Genomic DNA, 16,172 nt, shown 5'->3' on the forward strand with positions numbered 1-16,172 from the left:
GTACATTTGCTTTACATGTCTGTTATTGAGGAGAATGCTTGTATTTTGAAAGATCAAATAACACATAGGCCACTTGACTGCTAAGATAAGCTCCTGTGTGCATACATGACACACTGAAGTATTTTAATTTCTTGAATTGTTTCAGAGTGTGAAGGGTGTGATTGAGTGCCTAAAAATTGTCACACGAGAAAAATCCCGCCGCATTGCCAAGTTTGCTTTTGACTATGCTACCAAGAAAAGACGTTCCAAGGTGACCGCAGTCCACAAAGCAAATATTATGTAAGTGATTTGAGCTGCATTAGGTGTTGCTTGGGTTGTAGCTGAAAGCTGGTGTCAGTTGTAGCAGATTATAATGAACTGAGTGTACATGCATGTTTGATGTTTTTGGATGTCTTGTTCATCAACCTCTCCTCACCCGGGTCTATATTACAACGTCAAACTTGTATAAGTTTGAACATTGTAATATCGAACCCAAAAGTGCGAAATCCAAAAATAGCAAAGCCACGGCACATCAATTTTTTTTTCCCCGGGAAAAAAATGTGTGGGACGTTTTCGGGGCTTTGCTATTTCTTCCACTGTGGTGCGATCTTGGAGTTGGTATGGGGGGGGGGGGTGGGGGGGGCTTCGCCTCCCACTTTAGTTTGTTTTCTTTTTTTTTTTTTTTTTCTTTTTCTTTTGTCACGGAACAGCGATTTTTTTCCCTGGGAAAAAAAATTGCTGTTCTGTGTTTTCATTATTATTGGGTTTCGCACTTTTGGGTTCGATATTATAAAGTTCAAACTTAATCTTAGTTCGAAATTGTAATGTAGACCCTACTCACCAACCAGTTGGCCTTTTTGTTTCTTCATCCTAATGAACCTCATGGCTGTTGCCATAGTGAGGATTAGCGTCAACAAGCAGTGGACTTTCATACAGACGTGGAATATTTTGCCTTAATTCTCTCCTTATGTTGCTAGTTGATGCCTGTGGTAGAAGTGGGATCTTGCAGTACCAGACCCTGTGCTTTGTATTGCCACACACTTACCAGTCCTTAGTTGCTATACGAAGTATTGTATGGCAGGTAAAAGACGACGCGCTATTTTTTCCCTCGCATGTCTTGCTGCTACACTACTGTGAACCCACAACAGATGGCAGTAGCACAGTGAGTCAGACCGGCTTCCTTCCCCGGGATGTGCATGCAGGCCACAGCTACTTATTCATATCCCCTCTGCTTTTACCTGTAGTGCTCAGACCACTGAATCAATCCACAATTTGTGGAGCACAGTTATGGCTGAGTGTTTTTGCCTCACAGCAAGAGGTTCTCCTGTTCGATTCTTGGCTGGAGTGCCTTCTGTGCAGGGTCTACTTGTCCTCCCTGCGGTCGACTGAGTTTTAAAGACATGCAGTAGGTGTGTGTGTGTGTGTGTGTGTGTGTGTGTGTGTGTGTGTGTGTGTGTGTGTGTGTGTGTGTGTGTGTGTCTTCGTGTCTTCTCTGAAGGTTGGGCACCGAGCTGCCAACTTGACACCGTAAAACCTTCTCTGCCAATCAGTCTGCAGACTAGTGATCTGACGGGAGAAGCCGAAAGACAAGAGTTAGGGCTGCATCCCTCCATGCCACAGAGCCAACATGCTTATTTGAATTCTGGTAGGTAGTTGAGTCCAGAGGGCCAGAACAATCCTGGTTTAAGGGACAAACCAAGAATATAATTCTGTTATGATGATGTGGACTAAAGCAGTAGGCTTAAGCAACTATGTTTTTTTCAGATATCAGATGTCAGTCCAGTTATGGATGCTCCAATTTTTTACATAACAGACTTGGTGCAGAAGCAACAAAATTATAACAGAAAAGTGCTTCCATCATTTCACAGTACTGCACATCCTAAACTTTCTGAAGAAAACTTTGCCTATAAAACTGATTATTGAATTTATATGTGCATACTCAGGTTTGTGAATGAGCTATCAGTGTACAAGTCACTTTTTTGGTACTATAACAAAACATTGTTTGAAATTTCTGGGCATATGATTTTGTACTGTGGATGATGTTACTAGGTGCTATGTTATTCTGACTTTTATATCTCAGCATTATATTTTAAGTAAAATCACTAAAGAACTAACCTGCTATATAATAGTCAATGTGTTGTAACTTTTGTGAAAAATTGCTAAGAAATATCATGATTATGTAAAATCATTTCTCTCTGCCAGTGTGATTTAACTTAACTTATTTGTGGAGTTTTTCTCCAGGGATCTTCTTATAAATGGTCCATATCCAGCAGGGCTAACAAGTAAACAGAGCGTGAAATAAAATACAATTAAACATATGCTCACAAACAATACCTCTCAACTGCCCAGAATTTTGCTGAATGTCCACATTTTTGCCTTATATTTTTTATCTGTTCCGCAAACAAATTGTGATTTTCTGGCAAATTGTTGAGAAAAGAAGTCACTAAATAATGATAGACATTTGAGTTTCAGACTTTATATCCTTTAGAAAATGCATGCTAATGCAAAATGTGTTACTCTAGCTACTTTAAAATGTGCCCCTAATTATATTTTGGCTTTATCCAGAATTCTTGTACTAAGAGATTGAGAGGTATCACACACACACTGCACCGCCTTACTAATGCATAATAACCCTAACGCCTACACCAATCTTGTACCTTATCTCAGAAAAAAAATACTGTAACAGTACCATTATTCAGATAAAGTAAGTCTGAATTTAATGGGAGGCTTTTGTTTAACAGATCACAAAAGGAAACTGTTTCTTTGTGGGTGTGTGTGTTTTTTTTTTTTTTTTGAAGTGGGTTTTTTGGTATGTTGATTTTTGAAATGCAGGCACCAATCACATGTAACAACAAGACCAGGCACCCTCTGGCATTTTTCTTTCCTATGCCGATTGAAACCCCCTCAGTATTGATTTTCTGTACAAATATGTTAGCTACAGCCTAGAGTATGGTATGTAGTCTCAACCAGGTTCTCCATATTTTTGGGTGTGTGGAATTTCTCAATTTTTGGTCTTTTTGTCTCATATTCTTATTGTGCAGATCTGCCATATAGGATCTCTTATTACAGGCCAATACTCTTTTGTTTCAAGGCAATTCCTTTGTATGCGGGAGGGGAGGGGGCAACATTTTGCTCTTCTCTCCCCTCCTCGCCATAATGGTATGGATTTTTATTTTTTGTAGTTCTTGGCCTTAAAATCACTTTTGTTCAGAGGAGGACTATGGGTGGGGCCAATTCTTCCTTGCTCTTGTAGAAGCCCTAGAAGGTGGTTTGCCCATATGTATATTTTAGAGCTTAACAGAGATCTTTGTAGTAGTAATTCTATCTGGTTTGGTATCACTCCCAGCATGGATTGTCCTTAGAGTGTTCCTCTCAGATTCCAGAGTTTTCGTAGGAGTTGTGATTTTGCTGTGTTTGTAATTGATGTTTAGTCATTGGATCCTAGTTATTTTGCTCCCAAAAACTCTGTTGTGTGTTTGTATATAACTGTGGTTTTGCCCGTGGAGTACAGCAGTGCTCCAGCAGATATGTTAGCAGTAGAACACTAACATTGCTCCAAATTCATGGGTACCAGTGATTCATAAAACAACCACCCTTGTTGCACATGCATGCTGAGCAGCAGAACTTTTCATATCTGCCTAATAAAAGCATCTAAAATAATGTGTAATTTCATGAAAGGTTAGGATCATCCATCATTGTGTGGGTGGGAGCAGATCTTGAGTGTATTTTACTATGTCTTTCTATTCTCATGTTGCAGTATTCTCAAATGTGGGATACTCCACCTCAGGCGACCCAAACATCCGGCTCATATACAAAAGCTTAGCCTAGCAGCTATAATGTGCGTGGGATGTCACACACAGGGACCATAAACTGTGGGCCATAAAAGTGACATCCACATGCACAGACCTCAGAACTTCTCTGCTGCAGTCAAGCATCAGCCTGCTCATTCAGCTCCGTGCTAGTGACTCCAGTAAAGATAAGTACCCCATTGGGAAATCTTTTCTTACCTTTTTGCTAGGCTTAAGTTGCTGTTTAACTCTTATTTAGCTGATTTTGTCCATGTCATCTAGGAAGGGAAAATGTAAGTGCGGTCGACAAATCCCACACAAGGATAGCTACGACCTCTGCTTGTTTTGTTTAGGGCCACCCCACGACTATAAAGCGTGTTCAGTCTACCAGTAGTTTGTTCCTAAAACACTGCACAGTCATCTCACAGCCCTTAAGCTCTTTGTCGAAAACCAACTTCTGAAATGCCTTGCCCTCAGTATGGAACCAGAACTGGCCATCATGGCAGATGCACCAAAAAAGAAGGCCAAGGTATCTAGGCCCGACACTGCACCTCTGAGTATGGACGTCCCACCAGCTTCCAGTCCAGGGGCTGAGGAACGTCCGATAGGACTGGCAACTTTGGCGAGTACTGTTTCAGAAGCCGCCCTTGTTTCTGCAGCATGCATGTCTGCAGAGGTAACTGTGACCTTGGTCTCCAATGTTGGGAGGGAACCAGGTTTGCCCAAACGGCTCCCGTTACCATCTGTCTCCGAGGATGACAGTCCTACTCCTGGTCTGAGTTTGGATACCAGGCCTATGCCCACTCAACAGGACCAAAGACTCCTTCCCACAAACGGAAGCAGAAGACAAAGCATTTATCTTCCCCAGCAGATCAGCCGGACTGGCAGCATTCTCACAGTCCCTTTTTCAGGCCTTTATGGCCCTGAGGCCTACTGCTTCACAAACTCCTGCCCTTCCAACCTTAAGTCCCAGGCCTGCCTCTGCTGGTCCTATACCACTTCCACATGCTTAAGAAGAAAACTCCTCCTCTTCTGATGAGCCCTCTTATATGCCTCACAATTGGCTTCTCCCTTGAAATGCTGTTCTCTGAATGAGGATTCCATGGAAGAGGATTCCCCACCTGAAGACATAACCTGTGGGGAGACCATCTCCAAAATGAGGGAATATTTCAAATGGGGCTCTACTCAAATGACAGAGGTGCAGAAGAGATATTACAAGCTTCTGCAGATGTAGTCCCATCACCCTCTGCTATTCCTCCTGTAATACCAGCATACTTAGATGCCTTTCCCTCTGCATCCAAGTCTCCAGAATCTCAGCCACTACCCCCCCCCAAACAAAACAGACAGGTTCTACAAAGGTCCTGATTATTTTACATTTCTCATTAAACCACCTGTGGCAGACCCAGCTGTGATTGCTGTCTCAGAAGACAAACAATCTAGGCAGTTACCCTCTTCTTCCCTACTGACATCAGATAAAGACAGCAAGATGATGGATAGATTAGGAAAGAAGATCTACACTTTCTCAACCCTGGCCTTTAGGGCCATCAATTACCATACTCATATGGTCAAGTATGCCTTAGACCTAGTCTCCCAGGCCCCAAACCTGCTCTCCTCTGTGCCATATTACCCAATAAACCTCGTTTTGCCTCAACACTATCCTTAGCAGCACAAGTTGCCAGGAATTCCATGAAATGCAGCTGCGATGCTGCAGAAGCATCAGCTTCTGTTCTGTGTAGGTACTGCTGGATCAGGCTACAGCCTGTGCCAGATGATTTCAAAAACAAAATCATGGATACCCCTCTTGACAACAAGTTCCTTTTTGGAAAGCAATCTGCAGAACTTTTTTAAAAATCTGCAAGAGATAAGCAAGGAACTGAAGGATCTCAGGCATCTCTTTGTATCCCAATCCCTAAATTCCATAGGAACTACCCAACCAAGCCAACTTTTGTAAGTAAGACATCCACACCCTCTTCCTCCAAGCCAATGAAAGGTGCCAGGAAACCTTCATCCTCCAGGACTAGCTCCTCTCACACTTCTCCCAGACAGATTTAACAATATGTGACTGGCTAAACACCCTTCATCATCTCCCCCTTTTTTTCTGCCTCTCTCATTGTCTCTCCCTGTAGCAGATCACCTCAGACAAATGGGTTCTCTCAATTGTCGAAAAAGGATATTTTATGACTTGGCAGGAAAAACCTTCTCCAAAAGGCATTTCCCTTCCTCCAAAAAACAAATCCACCTCATACCTCAGGTTATTCAGGATTTGTTCCTACAAGGAACAATAATAGAGGGTCCTCCCAGAACAAGAAGGTCAGGGTTTCTATTCCAGGCTGTTCCTGGTTCCCAAAAAGGCTGGCCCAAGGAGACCCATCATGGACTTGTCTCTTCTAAATCCCTTCCTGCATGTCCCTTCCTTCTGCATGCTCTCCTTACAAACCCTTTTTCTACTTTTGACACCCAGTGCCTTCATGGCCACTTTGGACCTGAAGGAGGCATATCTTCACATCCCTAGCCACCCAGACTTGCAAATTCCTGTGTTTTGCTGTGCCATCCTCGCACTTTCAGTTTACTGTCTTGCCCTTTGGTTTATCTACAGCACCAAGGGTATTTACAAAGTGTCTAGCGCCAGTAGTAGCCTTCTGCAGAAGAAAAGGCATACAGATCTTCCCATACTTGGCCAACCTCCTCATCCAGACAGAGGAAGCAAGTATTCTACAGAGACACCTCTAATTCACCATTTCCCTGATAGGAAGTCTGGGTTTCACAGTCAACCTTCTCAAATCCTCCATTACACCCTCCCAGGACCAGACTTTCTTGGGTTGCAGAATAAGGACAGATTTGATGAAGGCCTTCCTCTCACCAGGAAAAAGTAATTTCTCTGACCAGCTTTTTTATTTATTTATTATTTAATTTTTGACCTTCATTTACTGGGAAAGTCCACTGGGCCAAAAAAGCCCATTTTCAGTGGAGGCCCAGGGAGAAAAGCTACACAAGTAAAGTTAGTATAATAGTGTATAATAACTCAAAACAATTATTAGATACACATACTATTATAACAATGACAGAGATAATACAGTCACAAAATAAGAATACATGTTAACATATATGTATATACACAGTATTATACAAAGGCAAAAGGTAGTGTACAATAATCAGTATTGTACAAAGTATTATACAAAGATAAAAGGTGGTATACAATGATCAGTATATGATGGGTGAGTACATGTGATATGTATGGGTTAATATGGTTGAGTTATGCAGTAAATATGAAATAATACATTTTGAAATTTAGTGGTGATAAAGCAATCATACAGAGATGTTTACAGGATCCAGTAGGAAAATAGTGTGAGGCTGTGTGAATAAGTTAGATTAATTATGAGATAGAGAGAAAAAAGGTGAAGTAGATGTGAAAAGGTAGTTATAAGGAAGAGTGGGAGGGGTGTTGAAGCAGTAGTGGTGAATATGTCTTAGGGAGTGAGGAATCAGGTTATGGAAGGTTGAGAATTGAAGCAGCTGCATTGCCATTTGGTGAGGAGGTATTGCTGCAGAGATTTTTTAAAGGAGGAAATTTTTTATAGAAGTTCTGATAGCTATTGGGAGAGAATTCCATAGCTTAGAGATGGAAAAAGAATAGAGCATGTTATCTGATGGAAGTTTTGATTTGTCTACTTGCAAGAGAAGTTGAGTTTCTGATCTGAGTGGCCTGTTTGGATGATAGTGGGTTAAGACAGAAGAGAGGGCTGGTAGGTTTGTAAATCATTTTGTGTGCAGTGAGCAGTAGTAGGTTGGCTAGATAATGTGGAAGTTCGAGCCAGTTAAGCTGCTGTAGAGAGATACAGTGATGGGAAGATTATTTTGTTTTGGTTGTGAATTTGGCAACCTTGTTGTAACAGGATGCAAGCTTAGTTTTTATGGAGGAGTGGATGTTAGTGAGGAGAGGAGCACCATACAGGAGAGAAGGTAGGAGAAAGACTGAGGCAAGGCTCTGCTTTTTAGAGCAATTGAGGAAGTGTTTATGTCTATAAAGGGTGCCCAGTTTTTGGTGTGTTTTTTGATATTATTGTGGATGTGGAGGTTGAATGTCAGGTTTTCATCTAGAATAACTCAAAGTAATTTTGTGTGGGAGACCACTTCTATAGTGCTATTATTTTGAGAGTGAATGAATGATAAAGTCTGTCTTGTTAATAGAGAGATTTTTCTTAGGAGTAAATAATAGTAGTTTAGTTTTCTTTGGGTTTAGGGCTAGATGATTATTGGCCATCCAGTAGCAGTAAAGGCATCCTGGGTTATTTGTAGTAGTTCTGTTGTAGAATTAGAACAAATAATGCTTGAATTGTCTGCATATTGTACAACAGATCCATTTTTTTAGAGTGGAGTGAAAGTTATTTATAAAAATATTGAAAAGAAGGGGTCCTAATATGGAGCCCTGTGGAGCACCTGTGGGGAGACAAGAAATGGAGAGAAAGAGTTGAGCCATTTAGTAGATTGTCTGTTCATAGCTTCATAGGTGTGTACTAGGCTAAATTCCCTGGTGCCTTTAGAAGGCTAGCCCATAGAAGTGACCCGGCATCGTGCCACCTGACATTAGTTCCCAGTGCCTCTATCAAGTAGAGCCACTGGAGTGATCCCCGTGGTGAACTTTCTATTTCCTATCCACTCATCAAGATTTCTCTTGAAGAGGGCCAATGAGGTGCTCTGCTTGACATTTATGGGAAGTCTATTCCAGAGCATGGACAGACTCTGGGTTATGAACCTGTCCCTCCAGCATGTTTTGTTGAATGTGGTAATGAGGTTGAGGTCTCTGGAGCGTGTGGTGTGGAGGGATTGGGATTTCATTAAATGTAGCATTTCTAACAGAGCTGGGTCAGACATGGCTTTGTAAGTCAAGCAGATATCGCCTCTTAGTAGATGATGTGAGACAGAATAGCTGGAGTTTTTTTGAGTCTGTCCATGTAGGACATGTGTTTAAGGCCTAGGATCCTCTTCGTGAGGTACCTTTATGGTCTTTTCAGCTGTTGCATGTGTCTAGTGAGGTACATGCCAAATGGGGGATTATACTCGATGATTGGCCTAATGAGAGAAGAGTAGAGAGCGATGATGAGCCCTTTCTTCCTGGATGCAAAACCCTTGGTAATGAGATGAGCCACGTAGAAGGACTTTCTGACCACAGTGGCAATGTGGTGGTCGAAGAAGAGATTGCTGTCAACCTGTATCCCTACATCTCTTATAACACCTTCAGTGTTCAGTGAGCTCCCATCGATGTGGTAATTAGTGGGAACTGAGTTTTTCCCTAAAGGGGATGATGATGCGTTGTTTGGCATTAAGCATAAGGCCATGGTTTCGATACCAGTCATTGGTCTCAGTGAGGCCTTTCTGCAGGATGTCTGCATCACTGGGAGAGTTAATAATGGCTCACAGCTTGCAGTCATCTGTGAACTTGGTCAGACAGAGTCCCTCCATGTTGGCCCTGACTTCTGAGAAGTATATGCCAAACAGAAGAGGACCCAGAACCGATCCCTGTGGGACTCCACTCATGACTGGTCAGCAGTCTGACTTGGAGTCTGCTACTTTCACACTGTGGGTTCTATCTGTCAGCCAGTTTGCAACCCACCTAGTGATATAGGGGTTGATGCCTAGTTTGGTGAGTTTATCAATAATTCCTGAGGGGGTAATGGTATCAAAGGCCTTGGCCAGATTGAGGTAGGCTGTATGAACTGCCTTGCCCTCATCCACAGCTCTGGTGACTGACTCAAAGAAGTCAACTAGGTTGAGCAGACATGATCTACTTTTCACAAAACCAAATTGCATGGTATCTAGAGTTTAGAGATTCTCTGTATCCTTGTTAATTAAGTCCATGATGATGCGCTCCATAGCCTTACATATCAGACTCATCAGGCTAATGGGGCGATAATTCCTAGGTCTGTAGTCACTCCCCCTTTATGGAGAGGGATGACTATAGCAGTGCGTCATTCGGTAGGGAAAAAGCCTGAGGTGAGGCTGTGATTGAACAGGGCACACAGGTGTGGTGCCAGTTCACTTTGTAGTTCATGTAGAACACATCCAGGGATATTGTTGGGTCCCATGAAAGCTGTATTCTTGGCCTTGGACAATGCAGCTTTAACCTATGCTGCAGTAATGCTGGGTGCCTGGCATTCCTCCTGTATTGTGATTGGCCCTTTAGGGGGGAGAGAGAGGTAAAGTTGGAACTGAGTCTGTCGGCCAGTATGTTGGCAATATCTGTTGGCTCAATGTAGGAGTTACCATTGTGCAGTAACTCAGAGCAAACCTGGGTATTGCTGTGGAGATTCTTGATATAACTATAAAAGGCTTTGTGCCTGTTTTTAGTGTCTGCTGCAATTCTGCCTTCATAGCTGGCTTTAGAGGTTTTGATGAGGGATCTCAACTTTTTGTTGAGGCTAATAAGGAAGTTTTTCCAGTCTTGGAACTTCACCTTTTCCTGCAACAATTTCTTCCTTCTGTTGTAGAGTTTATTAATGGCAGGGGAACACCAGATTGGCTTCCTTTTTTTGGAGGAGAGCATCTTGGTTCTGTTGGGTATGGCTAGTTCCATGTATTTATTTACATGTTCATACAGTGCATTGGTGTATGATTTGGCAGTCATGCATCTATTTTCCATTGACATGGGTGCTGTGAAGTCAGCCACCTCTGTTTTTAGGAGCCCAAAGTCAGCTTTGGAGAAGTTTTTCATGGTGGTTGCATTTGTAGGGGGTATGGGTGAGATGTGGATTTCCATGATGATTAGTTTGTGGTCGGATCTAACCAGGGAGTAATTGACTATTGGTGTAGAGCAGTGGTTGCCCATGTTTGTAATAACCAGGTCAAGGATGTTGCTTCCTCTAGTGGGAGTAAGAATGAGCTGGTCCAGGGCACTGGAATTGATTAATTCCAGGAAACATTGGGCAAGTGTATTGGTGCATGAATAGTTTTCCCAGTTGATAGAGGGGTAGTGTTGGGTTGGACCCTAATAGTTTCCAGGGTGTTTAGGAACATGGAGTGAGAGTCTTGGGACATGACCTGAATCGCTGTCTTACCCAATGTTAGTTGTACCTAAAGTATCTCAGATGCATTATGCTGGGCTACTAGTCTGGAGGTGTGCATATCCTTTATGAATATGGAGACCCCACTGCCTTTGGAGCTTCTATCCATGTTCTCGGGCCGAAAGGTGTGGAATGAGTTATAGCCTGGTAGCGCAGGGGTGCTTTCTGCTGCTTTAAACCAGGTCTCCAGTACAGCACAGATGTCAATGGTCTCCATTCTGAGGAGTGCTTTGAGCAAGTGAATCTTGAGATTTAGACTTCTAGCATTGAGCAGCATGACCCTCAGATTGCATTTATTTATAGCTGTTACGGTGGTAATTTGGTCTTTGGAACATTGCCTAAAAAAGGCACTATAGGGGTGGCAAAAGCTTTAGCCAGTATCTGGAAACCCAGAGGTGACAGATGTAGCCCATCTCTGGCAAAGCATCAAGGTCTGTCATTCATGTCATCCCAAGCAGATACTGTATCCCCTTAGAATGACATCAGAAACTTAGCCAATTGTTGAAGTTGATCATTTTCTGCTTGTACTGTGGTATAATTCTGGGCAATGGTAGGATGCTGCTGAGGGCTAGGGTCATACCTGCCTGGGCCACATAATCTGAGATCTCCTCCATGTCTCTTTTCATGTAGTCAAGGGAGGTGCATCTCAGGTCATTCACACCCACATGGACAGTGATAGAGTCATACTTGTACTTGTGGAGTGACCGGAGTGCATGCGTTATGTGTCGGATTCTGGCACCTGATAGACAGGTGACTGTTACCTTCTCCTTATTCAACCTAGTGAGTGGGACATCAGTGAGCCTCACTATTGAGTCACCTATGATTAGTGTATTGGGCAAGCTGATTTGCTTTAGGGGCTTAGGTTGAGGGTCACACTGTGTAGGTGAGCTATGTGTCTTGTGGTTTGTGCTGTGTTGTGGTGGTAGAGTGCATTTCTACCTTGGAGGTCTCTTCTGTTTGTTTAAGTTTAGTTAGTGAATCAGTTAAGAGTTGGGGAGAGATACCTAGATTAGGAAGTTTTATTGAGGAGTAAAGCATGGGAAACTGTATTAAAAGCTTTTGAGTGGTCAAGAAAGAGTGAGAATACAATTTTACCATTATTTCTGGCTTGATTGACTGTGTCCGTAAAGGAAATAAGAGCTGTAGTTGTGCTATGGGATGGCCCAAACCCATGTTGAGTTTGAGAGAGGAGTTGGTTTTGCAGTAGAAAGTTAAGAAGTTGATAGTGGATACATTTTTCAAGGATTTTAGAGAGGGGGAAGAGAATTGCGATGGGTCTGAAGTTGTTAACACCTTTGTGGAGAGGAAGTATATATGCTTTTTTTCAGGATTTACTCTTAGTCAACTGCATTTCAGCCAGGGAATTTCTTCTCCTACTGGTTCTGATGGCAGCCACTCTTCCCATGTTGCCCCTTGCCAGGCTACACATGATGAAGTTCCAATGGTATTTGAAGAATGTCTGGTCCCAACAGGCCCACCCCCTTGACTTTCAGGTCCCTTCCTCCCCTGCCTGAAAAAAGAAATAAAGTGGTGGATTCAGCAAATTCACCTGAATTCAGGACTCCTATTACAGCCTCTCAATGCAGTTCAACACATGTATACAGATGCCTCAGATCTGGGATGGAGGCCACTATGAATGGACTCAAGGTACAGGCTCAATTGGAACCCTGCCTTCGTAAAATCACGTCATTATCAGGGAAATTACTGCTCTTCTCCTAGACCAGAAGGCATTCCTCCCTCACCTACATTCAGGTCCCCTCCAAGTCTTCACGGACAACACCACAGTGATGTGGTACATCAACAAGCAGGGCGGGACCAGGTCTTACTTACTCTGCAGACTGACCATACAAGCATGGAAATTGGCCACTCAATCCAGTGTAATACTACAAGCAGTGTACATCCCATCTCAGGACAAAGATCAGGCAGATGCCCTCAGCAAGTGAAAAATCTTGCTGGTGACCCCCTATTGGCCAAGGCAGCACTGGTTCCCCCTTCATTTATCATTAGCCAAGGGCAGTCACCACAAGTTACCTCACAAGGTGGACCTCATCACACAACAGAAGGGACCTCTCATCCACCCACACTTGCAAACTCTCAGTCTTACCCTGTGGGCGATAAACTTCTGATTGCTTTCAGACACCGATACTCAGAGGATGTACTATCTGTTTTGCAGTAGGCCAGGAAACCTACTACTAGGAGATCCTATTTATCCAAATGGAAAAGGTTTTCTGCTTGGTGTCTTCAAAGGCAACTAAACCCCTTTCAGGCGGCTATGCCTCTAGTTTTGGCCTATGTGTGTGAGCTGCTAAAGTCTGAACTTTCATATTCTTCAGTGAAAGTCCATTTGTCAGCTGTCTCAGCTTGTTTACCTTTTGATCCACCCCTTTTATCCAGACTAAAGGTGAAGCTCTTTCTCAAGGGGGTCCTGCACATCAGACCACCAAATAAACCCATTCCTCCTCCTTGGGACTTGAATTTCATTCTGGAGAAACTTACTACTACCCCCTTTGAACCAGCAGCTTCTGCTACATTAAAGATGTATACCTGGAAAACTGTTTTGCTTGTAGCCCTTACTTCAGCCAGAAGAGTCTCAGAGCTACAAGCACTCAAGTATTCCACCTTACCGCATTTTTCATAAGGATAGGATCTCTCTTCGCACTAACCCTTCCTTCATGCCTAAAGTGATCAATGAACTTTTCCTTAACCAATGTATTTATTTACCCACCTTCTTTCCTTCACCACAGAATGATAATGAGAGAGTGCTCCCTTCCCTTGATGTTCACAGACAACTTAGATTCTATTTGGATAAGACTAAGGACATCAGAAAGTCCAATCAGCTCTTTGTATCCTTTCACCCTAGGGCCTTGGAGAAAGCTGTATCCAAACAGACTATATCCTCCTGGATATATCCTTCTGCTACTCCTTCCACGAAAAAGAGTTACCCCACAATGTGATAGCCCACTCTACGAGAGCTGTGGCCTCCTCAGGGGCTTTCCTTAAAGGCCTTGATACAGCCACCATCCTAAAGGCAGCTACATGGTCCTCTGTCCACACTTTCAGTAAGCACTACAAACTGGATAACATCTCCAGCACTAGGGCAAGATTTGCTAAAGCCATCCTCAATGGATTCTTGGAGACTGCAACTTCTTCCTCTACAACATGAGAATAGAAGAACATAGATTAGTTGTGTAAGATCTTACCATAACCATAGATGTCCTTCTCTTCCATGTTGCAGTATTCCTATCCCTTCATCCTACCCCCTATAGGACCTTTTCCCTTATCTGGATGGCATCTTTTCAGCTGCCCTTAGACTATTGCCCGACTCTACATTCAGTTCTGAGGTCTATGCATGTGGATGTCACATTTATGGCCCACGGTTCATGGTCCCTGCGTGTGACGTCCCATGCACCTTACAGCAGCCAGGCTAAGCTTTTGCATATGAGCTGGAGATTCGGGTTGCCTGAGGTGGAGGATCCCACATATGAGAATACTGCAACATGGAAAAGAAGGACATCTGTGGTTACGGAAAGATCTTATGCAACTAATCTATGCACTGCATGTTCTATGGAAAAAATGCCATAATAGTTTGTGAAAACACATATTTGTAAATTGTTTAATGGGCAATGTTTGCTGTCATTATTTCTCAGTCACGATGTGCTAAGTAAAACATAAGCTTTATAAGCTGCAACAGCCTTACTTTCTGTGTTTGTACTTCTTTAATGTAGGAGCTGCACAGTCTCCCTTTTGCAGTATATTTGTGTGTTTATGACTCATGGCTAATAAGTTTCTATATTCATTTGCATAAGTTCATGAAAAGAGTAAAGCAAGTAAAGCTGTTCCAGAGTAGATGGCTGCATGGTTAATTTTTCAGAGTATTTTGTATATTGTGATTTTTCTGTATACGATTTCTAAGCATTGCAAGCAATGTTTGTATATACAGTTGACTGTTTTCTTGTATTTAAAAAGTTGCAGGTTCATGCCTAGTATTCAGATGTGTGCTCTTGTTTATGTATGTATGTATTCAGTGATTTGAATTTAACCAGAGTAGAGCACTAATCAAAACTGACCAATTTCAGTCTCGGCCAGGGTATTACAAAACAGTAAAACTGACAAATTATACTGTAAGAATTCAGTTTTATACATGCTATGTTACAATATGTAAACAGTAAAATGTAAACAGTAAAATGTAAAAAAATATATATATATATATATATATATATATATGTGTGTCACATAAAACATATTTAACCTTTTATTATTGAATTCCAAATTGAAAAATTAAGAATTAAGGGGTGAGGACTTCAAGATGGGTGTACACTGATCGGCATCTTAATTTCAACTCTCAAAGTGTCAAAAAAGAAACTAAGAAATAAGAGCCACTGGCATTGTCAGCTTGAATAAAGTTCAGCTGCTGATTATTAAGAACACTTCCTAGATGCCATCAAAGAAGAAATTTGGAAAACCCAAAAAAGAAAAAATCAACAGGAAAAGATGAAGAGAAAATACTGGCTGGGAAAGAATTTTGCAGCTGTTCAGCAAAATGTAGTTCAAGCTTCAGCATTGGTACAAGAGATTGCTTCCTGTAATTTAGAAGAAGAAAAAAAACAAATGTATTCAGAGGTGATTAAAATAAATGAAACATTGGAGTATTTCAACTCAGAATAATAATAAAATAAGCTTTAACTAGCTATTCAGATGAGCTGATAAAACTGTAAAAATCTGAGATTAAAATAAGGAAAATGCTCCCTGAGTATGAGACTTCTCAGGAAGAGCTGCTTCAAAAAAATGGTATAGGACCAGTGCACACAGAGAAAATCTAAGATTTTCTGCTTTAACAGAAAAACTAGAAGGAAAAGACTATCAATTTTATGAAAGCACAAACAACTTGACTGCAGTTCCACAGCATGATGTGTTGATTGAAAGGGCACATCAAGAGTATTCTCCAAACCTAGCCATGTGAAATCAGTCAAGACCTGTAGTACTAAAGATGCAATCATACCAGCAGAAAGAGTTGATCCTGACAAAACTGTGGCAGAAGGGAAAAGTATTAAAAATTGGAGACAACAGAGTGCTTGTGGAAAATGTTTATTGACTGTACACCTGGCAAAAGAGAAGCAAATTTATTCCAGCAGTCAGGAAATGTCAAGGAGCAGGTGTGGGACTCAAGCTACAATATCCATCTGTCTTCAATAGTTTTTTTCTGGAGGATTACATACATTTTTAGATGCAGAATGGGCTAACAAGGAAATAAAAAGTGTATCCAATAAAAACTGATCCAGCAAACAAAACGAGACTACACTTCTCATTCTTCTGATAATACATTTCATAGAGATACTTTGCCAGTGAA

The 16,172-nt window shown here is 41.9% G+C and overlaps 1 protein-coding gene across 2 annotated transcripts in view; it reads left to right on the plus strand.

Moving 5' to 3' along the window:
* Positions 1–16,172, plus strand: part of IDH3B (isocitrate dehydrogenase (NAD(+)) 3 non-catalytic subunit beta) — a 687,127-nt gene that overhangs the window by 350,155 nt on the left and 320,800 nt on the right. For both annotated transcript variants that reach the window (XM_044063995.1, XM_044063993.1), the window contains exon 7: positions 146–279. In XM_044063995.1, the coding sequence (XP_043919930.1) occupies positions 146–279 (134 nt within the window). The remainder of the gene's footprint in view (positions 1–145; positions 280–16,172) is intronic.

The sequence above is a fragment of the Protopterus annectens genome, chromosome 2.part2 (assembly GCF_019279795.1).
Source record: "Protopterus annectens isolate FY-2018-M chromosome 2.part2, PAN1.0, whole genome shotgun sequence".
In the NCBI taxonomy this organism is placed as follows: domain Eukaryota; kingdom Metazoa; phylum Chordata; order Ceratodontiformes; family Protopteridae; genus Protopterus; species Protopterus annectens.